Source organism: Dunckerocampus dactyliophorus, chromosome 1 (assembly GCF_027744805.1).
Source record: "Dunckerocampus dactyliophorus isolate RoL2022-P2 chromosome 1, RoL_Ddac_1.1, whole genome shotgun sequence".
Classification (NCBI taxonomy): Eukaryota; Metazoa; Chordata; class Actinopteri; order Syngnathiformes; family Syngnathidae; genus Dunckerocampus; species Dunckerocampus dactyliophorus.
The window spans coordinates 3,447,501-3,459,805 of NC_072819.1; the positions used below are offsets into that span (position 1 = coordinate 3,447,501).

The 12,305-nt window shown below is 36.5% G+C and overlaps 1 protein-coding gene across 4 annotated transcripts in view; it reads left to right on the forward strand.

Annotated features, from left to right (window-relative positions):
* txndc16 (thioredoxin domain containing 16) overlaps nt 1-12,305 on the forward strand; it is a 38,253-nt gene that overhangs the window by 17,400 nt on the left and 8,548 nt on the right. The window contains exons 15-20 of one of the 4 annotated variants that reach the window (XR_008567266.1): nt 2,232-2,456; nt 3,570-3,711; nt 4,767-4,954; nt 6,525-6,715; nt 8,015-8,282; nt 9,315-12,059. Coding sequence is in view for 2 of the 4 variants with exons in the window: in XM_054764670.1 (XP_054620645.1) it covers nt 2,232-2,456; nt 3,570-3,711; nt 4,767-4,954; nt 6,525-6,715; nt 8,015-8,229 (961 nt within the window). In the remaining 2 variants the exon portion in view is untranslated. Of the gene's footprint in view, nt 1-2,231; nt 2,457-3,569; nt 3,712-4,766; nt 4,955-6,524; nt 6,716-8,014; nt 12,060-12,305 lie in introns of those variants that run through there. The other 3 variants (XR_008567275.1, XM_054764823.1, XM_054764670.1) reach the window with 3 other exon arrangements.

Below are 12,305 nucleotides of genomic sequence, written 5' to 3' on the forward strand. Positions count from 1 at the left end.
GAAGGAGCTGCTAAGGGAACCCACAGTGTCATGTAGCGGGTGAGAGGTGTTGTCCATGATGGATGTCAGCTTAGCCAACATCCTTCTCTCCCCCACTTCCTCCACGGAGTCCAGAGGACCGTCCAGGACAGAGCTCGCTCTCCTGATCAGCCTATTGATCCTGCTCCTGTCCCTGTCCGTGCTGCCCCCTCTCCAGCAGCCCACAGCATAGAAGATGGCTGAGGCCACCACAGAGTCAGCGTCCGGGTGTTTGGTCTCTTGTTTATCGATGACGTCATGCAGGAGGCCCGGTGCAACTTTCTTGTAAACTTTCTTCTCATAATATTCCGACTTTATTCCCATAATGTGACTATTTCCCCAACCTCATTTTCCAAAACTTCATTGTTATTATATATGATATAATAATTATTATTATTTTATGTTATGTTATATTATTATTTTTGTTTGTTTCTCATAATATATCTTTTGTTTTGACTTTATTCACATAATATTGATATTTTTTCCTCGATCTCGTTTCCCCAAAATTACAACTTTTTTTTTGTTTCTCATAACATTTCGACTTTTTTTAAATTTTTTTTATTTTGTCTGGAATATTTCAACCCTATGCTACTAAAATGCCATTATTTTTCCTCATCATATCACCAGTTTATTCTATTTTCATTAGATTACAACTTGCTTCTTTTCATATTTTGACTTTATTCTTAATTAATGATTATGTTTACATGTTTGGTGTTTTCATTTTTTTTTTTTTATTTTCTTGTTAAATAATATTTTTAGAATTTTTAGAATCCCGATGGAGGAAACGTCCCAATCTTAACTGGGACCAAGAACGCTGGCTGCCCCGAAGGGACGCTTGTCTTGGACAGGACATGATTGCTGCCATGATGATGATGAGCGTGAAAGATATGTTCACAAATAAACACGCACAGGAAATGCATTGTGTGTTAGCATCCACAAATACACACTTCGGTGGACAATGTGCATGTCTTACAGCACACCATGTGACACACGGCATACAATGTCATCACATTTATAGCATATAAACATTATGGCAATATGATAAGGACATTTACAAGACAAAAGTTGAAATAGTTGGAAAAATGTAAAAGGACACCAGCAGGAATGTAAAAAACAGCTGGAATTTCACCAGAATAAAGTCAAAATATCAAGAGAAAAAAGTTGTATTTGAACGAGGAAAAAAAGCCTGACTTTTTCTAGAAAAAAATAATGTCATTTTAGTAGCACAGAGTTGAAATACTCAAGAAAAATGTGTCATTTTCTGGAAGTGTTAATATTATCAGAAATAAAACAAAACACAGTTGTCATTTTTGGAAAATGAGGTTGGGGGAAAAATTGTAATATGGGAATAAAGTAAAGTCAAAATATTAAAAGAAAAAAGTTTTAATTTTACGAAAATAAACTGGCAATAGTATAAAGAAAATAATGTCATTTTATTAGCATAGAGTTGTTTTTTTTAACTTGTAATAGCAGAAATAACAAAACAGTTGTCATTTTTGGAAAATGAGGTTTGGGAAAAAGTTGTAATATGGGAATAAAGTCATAATTATGAAAGGAAAATTTACAAGAAAAAAGTTGAAATAGTTGGAAAGTTTAAAAGAAATACGACAGCGGAAATGGGGAAAAATAGCTGTAATTTCATGAGAATAAAGTCAAAATATTAACAGAAAAAAGTTATATTCTAATGAGGGAAAAAAATCACAATTTTACAAGGATAAACTAGTCATATGATGAAGAAAAAGAATGTAATTTTAGTAACTTAGAGTTGAAATATTCAGGAAAAATGTTATTTTTTGACGTTGTAACATTATGAGAAACAAACACAGTAAAGTTGGCGTCTTTGCAAAATGAGGGCAGGGGAAGAAGTCATACTATTACGAGAAGTAAGAGTGAAGTAGGAGATATGACTCATCTGGTTTTTCAACTCCATGACAAAGTGCTCTTTTTTTTCTTGAACTACATATCACTTCTTAGCATGTTTGACACAATATGAAAGTTTTTCATGATGTGGCCCTCACTGCTGGGAAAATATTCTAAATTAGACCAAAAAAAACCATCAAATTTGCTTACAAATATGCTTTTTTCCCTCATAAAAGGCTGCATTTAACCACAAAACAGCATGATTTATTAATGAATGGATTTTTGCAAATCTGTGATTCAAGTGTCAGTCTTATTTACTAAGCGTGTGTGTGTGCGCACATGTATTCACCCAGGAGCCTTGCAGCGTCTCCTCGAGTACTATCTACTCCACAGGAAGTGACATCATTCCTTCACGGGGTGCCTCATCCTGCGCTAGCGGGCTCCACGCCCCACAGAATGCTGGGACTTTTCAGCACGCGTTCCTCATCGGCAGGCGTGCCCGTGTTTGAGCACGCAGCGAGGACGTTACGAGGAAGGGTGCTGAGTGCGCTGCTGACAGACGGCCCGGCGAGAGAATGGTAAGCGCTACGCCGTGACGTCTTCCTCATGACATTTCACCTCTTCTTTGCTGCTGGAATATAAAAGCCCTCCAGAAAAATGCTTGATTTGTATTCCTTCCACAACAGGGCTCTCAAAAGTGCGGCCCACTGCTGTTTTTTTATTTTATTTATAAATATAATTTAACAAGACGACAACAAACAAAAGAAGAGTAAAAATGGAGAAAAAAAATCAGTAATTTCAATTAAAAATAATGAAAACAAAAAAGTTGAAATGTTATGAGAATAACGTGATAATATAATGAGGAAAAATAACCTCATTTTAGTAGCATCGAGTTAAAATGTGAAGTAAAAGAGATATTATATTCCAAAGTCAGAATATTATGAGAAACAAAAAGTTGTCTTTTTTTAATATTAGGTTGGAAGAAAAGTTATAATATTATAGGAATAAAGTCAAAATATTATGGGGATAAATTCATAATTATAAGAAAATTTGCTAGATGAAAATTTAAATACTTCAAAATGTAAAAAAAAAAAAAAAAGGAAAATTAAAAAAACAACAGCAGAAATGAAAAAAAAACTGCTGTAATGTTATGAGAATAAAGTCAAAGTATGAAGAGAAAAAAAGTCTATTCTAATGAGAAAAATGTCACAATTTTACAAGAATAAATTACAAAAATAATAAGAACAAAACCAAATAAAATGTTCATTTTTTGGGGACGGGGGAAATTAGGTTGGGGAAAAAGTTATAGCAAATGTACAAGGACAAAGTTGTAATATTATGGGAATTAAAAAAGACAGCTGTAATTTGACCAGAATAAAGTGAAAATATGAAGAGAAGAAAGTCTTAATTTTATTAGAATAAACTCACGATATCATGAGGAATAATAATATCATTTTAGTAGCATTGAGTTGAAATATTGAAGACAAAAGGTTTTTTTTTTTTAAGTTGGAATGTTATGAGAAACAAGACCAAATAAAGTTGTCGTTTTTGGAAAACGAGCTTGGGGGCAAAAAGTTCTAATCTTATGATAATAAATTCAAGTCACCTTAAAAATTGAAGAGTCAATGTTTTAACGATAGTGTGTGTGTGTGTGTGTGTGTGTGTGTGTGTGTGATGTGGTGTTTTTGCAGGGCTGCAGAGCGCTCAGTGGACCTTCCTGCAGTTTTGTTGTTTGCATGGTGGGGGGGAGACTCCCACGTCTCCGTGTTGTCCTTGTCCTCCTCTGTGGAGGACTTGCTCTCCCGCATTGAGGCGGCACTGCTGCATCCTTTGGTAACTTGTACATTTGTGTGTGTGTGTGTGTGTGTGTGTGTGTGTGTGTGTGTGTGTGTGTGTGTGTGATAAAGTGCTAACATGAAATAGTGGGCTGGTTTACGCAGACATTGCGTAACACAGAAGATGCGCCGTGGCGCTATGTTTGTCACCCAAGTGTAGCGAGGGGTGGATATTTACAAGCACGTCGAAGTCACAATGTGGAAAAGCACGGTGTCCAAAGTCCAAAGTGCGGCCCAAAGTGCCATTTGTTTTTTTTATTGGCCCGCGGCACATTCTAAAAATACAATTTAACGAGAAAACAAAACAACAAAAACATACGTAATTTTTACGAGAATAAAGTCAAAAATATTTAGAGGAAAAAGTTGTATTCTAACTAGAAAAAGAGTCACAATTTTATAACAATAATCTCACAATATGATGAGGAGAAAATTTACAAGACGCAAGCTGGAAAAATGTAATGTAATTCTACCAGAATAAAGTCCAAATATTAAGAAAATTATTAGATATTATGAGGAAAAAAATGTCATTTTCGTAGCATAGAGTTGAAATATTCAAGGAAAAAAGATGCAATATGCAATATAACTATAACAATATAAACACCACAAGAAGAAGAAGAAGAAAACAACTAAACATGGAACAGGAGTGAAGAATATCCATCTCATCAGGCTCGTATCGTTGCGATACTGATACTGCGCTTGGTACACTATGGATACTAACCATGTATGGATGGATCCGCTCCACATCCGAAAGGGCGCGGAGACTCGGTCGGCCGATGCCGTGTCATTGGCGGAAAAACTCTTACAAATGTTCTGAAATCCACCGAGGATCGTACCAGCAACCATAAATGATTTAGAAGATGAGGATGGCCAAGTAGAGCGATAAATAGATGTGGAATTTTCTATGTGCTGTCAGCATTGCCACATATAATAATAATAATAATAATAATAGTAATAATAATAATAATAATAATAATGATAATAATAATAATAATAATAATAGTAATAGTAATAATAGTGATAATAATTGTGTGTCGTCCTCCTTTGTGTCTTCAGCCTGAACTGACGGTGGAAAACCTGCCGTCCTTCCTGGGCCTGGGCAAAGCTCTTCTTTTGCTGTTTGTTGGAGAAGAGGAGGACGAGACGGGGCTGAAGCAGAACAAGGCGCTGGTGGAGGATATGAGGAGAGCGCTGGAGTTGGGAGGCGAGAGGATGGAGCAGTACGTGGCCTGCTGGATCCACCTGTACGCTCCAGTTACCCCTTTTTTTTCTTTCTTTTTTTTTTTACTTCATTTTCTGTCAAAATGGTAGCATTTTTCATCTGAACGCTGCCTTCAAAATGTGAGTGAGCGTCTTCAAAACGTTTGGAGGAGCGATTGCGTAAGATTGCATAAGGCTATGCTGCGTGTAGTGCGGAGGGTGTCCAAAGTGTCCATTTAAATGAAATGGGCTGCAAGTGGTAATCTAACAAGAAAAAGACATCATTTTTAGAACATTGTAATATTATGATGAAAAATGAAAGTAGTATAAATTTGAAATATAAAAAAAAAAGTCGTAATATGACCGAGTTTTAGGGCCGCTCGTAAATTTACAAGAAAAAACGTGTAATATTACGAGAATAAAGTCGTAAATTTACAAGAAAATACTTGTAATATTACCAGAATAATGTTGTAAATTTACGAGAATAAAGTCGTAATATTATGAGAATAAAGTCGTAAATTTACGATAATAAAGTCAGAAATTTGCAAGAGTAAACTTGTACATTTATGCGAATAAAGTCATGGATTTCCAAGAATAAACTCATAAATTTCCAAGAAAAAACTTGGAAATTTACGAGAATAAAGTCGTAATATTATGAGAATAAAGTCATAAATTTACGAGAATAAGGTTGGACATTTGCGAGAATAAACTTTTTACAAAAATAAAGTCATGAATTTTTTAGAATAAAGTCGTAAATTTGACTTTATTCTTGTAAATTCACAAGAATAAACTCGCAATATTACGAGAATAAACTCGTCAATTTACGAGAAAAAAGTTGTGATATTAGGAGAAAAAAAGATCGTAATTTACAAGAATAAAGTCAGACATTTATGATAACTTTATTCTCGAAATCTCAGATTTTTTTTTTCAATGCAGCTCTAATACTTCATCGTATTATGAGAAACAAAACAAAGGTGTCATTTTTATAATATCATGGGAATAAAGTGAAAATGTTACAGGAAGGAAATTTACAAGAAGAAAGTTGAAATAGCTGAAAAAAAACAGCTGAAATGGAAAAATGAGCTGTGATTTTACAAGAATTAAAGTCAAAATATGAAGAGAAAAGCCTGCGTTCTAACAAGAAAAAAAGTCACAATTTTGTGAGAATAAACTCCAAATATTATGATGAAAAATAATGGAAATAGCATAAACTTGAAGTATTAAAGAAAAAATGTTTTTTTTAAGTCGTAATATTATAAGAAACAAAACAACAAAGTTGTAATTTCTGGAAAATTAGGCTGGGGGAAACATTATGGTAATAAAATCAAAATATGAGGAAAAAAGTCATATTCTAACGAGACAAAAAGTTGCAATTTTATGGGAATAAAGGTATATAATATTATGAAGGAAAATGATAGTGTCATTTTAATAGCATACAGATAAAATATTAAGGAAAAAAAGTAATATTTTTGTTGGACTATGAGAAACAAACAAAATGAGGTTGGTGAAAGTTGTGATGTTATGGCAATAAAGTGAAAATATTAGGAGAAGAAGATTTGAAAGGAAAGGTGGTGTTTGAATGTATTGAAATGTTTTGCATGTGTGCCTTTGCAGCGGCCGTACTCCAGCGGGTATGTCCGTCCTGGGCTCCTATCTGGGCTCCATGCCCCCTCTGCCGGCACTGCTACTCACTCATTTGCCCACCGGACCTGAAGTTTACCAGTACCCGCCTTACTCCCCAATCCTGGCCCGGTCGGTCCTGCGATGGCTGCAGCGAGTGGAGGAAGCAAGAGAATCTCCTGCAGGTAAGGATCCCAGCGTCTCCCAGCAAGAACGGCATTCCAAACCTCCATATGTGTCTTCTACAAGCAACCCAACACCCCGACTAACCACCCCTTTGCTGGCGTTCCATTATCATACAGTATGCTTGCATTGCAGCACAGTGCACATGTATTTATTTGCTTCTTATTATCATGATAATAATAATAATAATAATAATGATGGTGATACTTGCTCATTTGCTGGGTATTCGCATCCAAGAGTTTGAAGTAGAAAAAAAAGGTGACCTCATTCTCCTTCCCTGTCTGCTCTAATGGCGTTGATGGGTTTTTTTTAAGCAATAAAACTTTATTTGCACCCGTGGTGAAATTGCAACCAGCGTCTGAGTGCATAGCCTTTGTTATTTACACCTTCATTGCTCACACTCTGTTTGTGTGTGGATTACTATTACTCAGACTGTGGGGATTACTCCTACTCTGTGTTTATTACTATTACCTACAAAGTGTGTAGATTAGTCATAGTGTGTGTGTGTCGAATACTGATAACTGTGTGGATTACTGATACCATGTGGATTACTATTACTCGTACTGTGTGTGTGTGTGTGTGTGTGTGTCAATTACTGATACCTGTGGATTACGTATACCGTGTGGGATGTATTGATTACTGAAAACATGTGGATTACTGATAACGTGGATTACCGATACCATGTGGATGATTGGATTATTGATACTCTGTAGACTACTGATAACGTGGGTTACTGATACTGTGTGGATTACTGATAACATGTGTGTTACTGATACTGTGTGGATTACTGATACCCTGTGGATTACTAATACCGTGTGGATGAGTAGATTACTGATACTGTGTGGATTACTGATAACATGTGGATTACTGATACTGTGTGCATTACTGATAACGTGTGCATTACTGATACTATGTGGGTTACTTATACTGGGTGGATTACTGATACCGTGTGGAGTACTGATACTGTGTGGGTTACTTATACTGGGTGGATTACTGATACCGTGTGGAGTACTGATACTGTGTGGGTTACTAATACTGGGTGGATTACTGATACCGTGTGGAGTACTGATACTGTGTGGGTTACTTACACTGGGTGGATTACTGATACCGTGTGGAGTACTGATACTGTGTGGGTTACCAAGTTTGGATATGAAGCAGCAAAGACAAAGAGTTGGTGGTTTTGTCGGCACCTTACCAGAAAAGAGGCAAAAATGTGGCTGGCTGAATGTTAGTGGATGAATTGGATAATGGATGAATGTTGGATTGATTGTCGCGACTGTGATTGATTGTTTGGTCTGCAGGAGTATTAAAGGAAGGCGACTGGCCTCCCGCTGTGGAGTTCTATGACTTCCTTAAAGTCATGGATGAGGAGGAGCCCGGTCCGAAAGACGAGGCTGAAGTAGAAGAAGAAGAAGAAGAGGAGGAGGAGGAGGAGGCGGACGCGGCAGAGTCGGCCTCGGAGGAAGAAAGGTCGACACGTTCGTCCTTCCACACGCCGGATCACTCCGAGTTCTGACAAAGAAACTTTCCAGCGGCGAGAGTCCTTGGCGGAGGAGTCACTGAGCCCAGGTCAGTTCCCGCTCAATCACCCCCACGTGTCACCCAAGTGGCTTTCATCGAGCTGGACCTGGACTTTTCATGTTTTTGCTACTCTTACATATTTTTATATTGCTGTAATTAACAAGAAAAACAATCCGCCGTCTTCCTGCTGCAGCCATCGTATTAATGAACACCCCCCCATTGCAAAGTGGCTGCAGGTGTGCCCCGCTGCTCCCCCTTGCCTAGCTCCAAAAAAGCCTAACCTGGCAGCGATGTGGAGCAAAAAGGCTGTGATTGATGCATGTGACATTGTACATATGTTTTTGTTTTAAATCAGTGCCTTCCTATAACCTGTGGATGTCATTTTCATGTAGTGCACGGGTGTCCAAAGTGCTGCCCCGGCTGTTTTTTTATTGGCCCGCCGCACATTCCAAAAATATCACTCAACAAGAAAACTTTTTGAAAAAAACAACAAAAAATCTGTAGTAATTTTACAAAAAGTCAAATTATTATGAGAAAATTGCAACTTTTTCATTGTTACAATACAGCCTTTTTTATCTTAATATTTGAAATTACAGCTGTTTTTTCCATTTCTGCTGCTGCTGGGTTTTTCCTAACTATTTTAACTTCCTTGTAAATTTTCTTCTCTTAATATTATGAATTTATTCTCGTAATATTATAACTTTTCTGCAACCTAATTTTCCAAAAATCAAAACTTTATTTTGTTTTGTTTCTTTCTCATAATATTAGGATTGCTACTAAAATGACATTATTTTTCCTCATGGTATTACCGCTTTATTCTCGTAAAATGACAGCTTTTTTCTCTTACTATTTGGACTTTATTCTTGTAAAATTACTGTAGATTTTTAAATTTTTGCTGTTGTTGTTTTTGAAAATGTTCTTCTTAAGTGATATTTTTAGAGTGTGCTGCGGGCCAATTAAAAAAACAGCTGCGGGTCACAGATGGCCCCCGCACCGCACTTTGGACACCCGTGCTTTAGGGTATCTGTTGGAATGTGGGCCAGCAGGGGGCTAATGGCTGTGAACGGCTGTCGGTTGAAGATGGAGGTGAGGCTCTGTGGACCCGCCGAGGCCGTGACTGGGGATGTTGGAGATGGAGGTAAAGAGCAGCGATGGCAGAGGTGGATTGGTCTTTGGCGAAGGTGTGGTCTTAGTTTTGTCTTCCGTTGGAAGGATTAGAAAGATGCAGACGTAGTAAAGGTCATAAAACAGCCTCTCCAAACGCATCATCTCCTTCCTTCCTCTGATTTCATAGATGATCCGATAAATGGAGCTGCTTCATGAATCAGCCAATCACTGAGGGTGGTTAAACTCAGTTAGGTAGGGGTGTCTGCTCCTGCTAATCGTTTATTAGTCAGACAGGCCGTCATTCATGCAGGATACACCACTGGTTTAGTCCTGGAATCGAATCAGGAGCAGGACCTCCATGAGCTTCTTGGTTGAGCACAAGCCAACAGCAACTATTCGTTTTGGAACTCCCCCCGGATACACGTTTAGATTCTCTGTCGTTCAGGTCATGGAAATCTGCAAGGGTTCAATCCAGACACGTGGGCTAAGCACTTAGTACTCTTGTTGGCAAGCACGGACATCATACGTTTTCTGGCTGAGACAAGGAGGTTCTTACCCAAGGTTCTATATAGAACGTGGCCTCTAGCGTGTCCTAGATCTCAGGTGTGCCGGGAACACCTCACCAGGGAGACGTCCAGGAGGCATCCAGGCTTGATGCCCGAGCCACCTCAACTGCCTCCCCTACTCTGAGCAAACTCCCAAGTACCCTCCAGTACCCTTGCAAGGGTGTAGAGCTGGTCCAGTGTTCCACGACCAGAACGAAAACCGCATTGTACCTCCAGTAGCCGAGGTTCGACTAACGGTCGTACCCTTCTCTCCAGCACCCTGGAATAGACTTTCCCAGGGAGGCTGAGAAGTGTGGTCTCTCTGTAGCTGGAACACACCCTGCGGTCACCCTTCTTAAAAAGGGGAACCATCGCTCCAGTCTGCCAATCCAGAGGTACGGTTCCCGACTTCCGCGCAATGTTGAAGAGACGTGTCATAGCCTGGAGGAATTCAGGACAAAACTCATCCACCCCTGGAGCCTTTTTAATTGAATGTTTCAACGCTATGGTACTAAAATGACATCATTTTTCCTCATAAGATTACTGATTTCTTCTAAAAAAAATTACAACTTTTTTTTCTCTTTAGAATACGACTTTTTTCTCTTACTATTTTGACTTTATTCTTGTAAAATGACAGCTGTTTTTTTCCATTTCTTGTGCTGTTTTTTAAACAATTTGAACTTTTTAATTCATTTTCTTCTCGTAATTATGACTTTATTCCCACAATATTATAACTTTTTCCCCCAACCTAATTTTCAAAAAAATGACGGCTTTAATTTGTTTTGTTTTTCCTAATATTACCACTTAAGAAAAAACATATTTTTTCTTTAATATTGTAAGTCTATGCTACTAAAATGACATTATTTTCCTCGTAGTATTATGATGCTACTCTTGTAAAATTACAACTTTTTTCTCTTGATATTTTGACTACTCTTGTAAAATTACTGCTCTTTTTTTATTTTCCAAATATTTTTACTTTTTTCTTGTGAATATTCTTCCCATATTATGACTTTATTCCCATAATATTTAGAAAAATATTTTTCCCCAACCTAATTTTCCAAAAATGACAACTTTGTTTCTCATAATACTACAACTTTACAAAAAACAGCCTTCCTTTTCTTTAATATTCCAACTATATTCTGCTAAAATGATTATATTTGCTCATAATATTACAGTTTTAATCTCACAAAATGTATTTTTTTTCTTGTTTGAATATGACTTTTATTTTGACTTTCTCTTAAAACTCCAGCTTTTTTTCCATTTCCGCCATTTAATATTTTTTTGTGAGTAATCTTGTAATATTTTGACTTTATTAATATTATAACTTTTTCCCCAACCTTATTTTAAAGAAAAGAGTTCTTTTCTTTACTATTTCAACTTCATGCTACTAAATTATTATTTTTCCTCATAATGTTACGAAAATGACACCTTTTTTTTTTAGTATTTTGACTTTATTCTTCAAAGACGGCTGCTGATTTTTGTTGTTTTGTTGTTTTTTTTTGTTGTCTTGTTAAATGATATTTTTAGGATGTCGGCGGTGAAGCATGAATGAATGAATGAATGGAAGGACTCACAGCTTGAATGTTTGTTGTTGAATTTGAGTTTTTGTGGCGTCCCGGAGGACACGCTGGTTGCTGTGGTGATGTTTGTGGTTCTCACTGGAAGAGGAAAAGAAGCCAAGGAGATGCAAGGAGATAACGTGCATGCAAACTGGCGCTGAGTGGGATCATCGCTCAAGATAAATGTCGTTATCTCGCCGCGGCGGCGGAAGATGACAGAAGGAGGGAGTGATTGGAATCCGTGCTGGTTTTACTTGCCATCGACCAAAAAACAAACACATCTTTGTGGCGGAAGAGTCGGCGTCTGAAAATGCTACATCTAAATGTTAAATATAAATATCATTGTTAAAAATACCAATGCCAAATATGAATGTGATTTATACATTTCAACGTTAAATATACATTAGCTAAAAGTTATATATAAATGTAAATGTTAAAATAAATGCTAAATATAGTAGATAGAAATGTTGCATATGTCAGCTATAGACTTAAATGTTAAATATAACTTTAATGTTATATTACTATAAATGTTACATGTAAATGTTAAATATCAATATAGTTGTTAAAAATATCAATGTGACTCACACATTTAAATGTTAAATATACATAAATAAAATAAAGGAATAAAACAAAAAATGTTATATATAAATGTAAATGTTAAAATAAATGCTAAATATAGCCATCAATGTTGCATATGAATAGAAATGTTAGATATAGACATAAATGTTAAATATAACTTTAATGTTATATTACTATAAATGTTACATGTAAATGTTAAATATCAATATAGTTGTTAAAAATATCAATGTGACTCACACATTTAAATGTTAAATATACATAAAAAATAAAGGAATAAAACA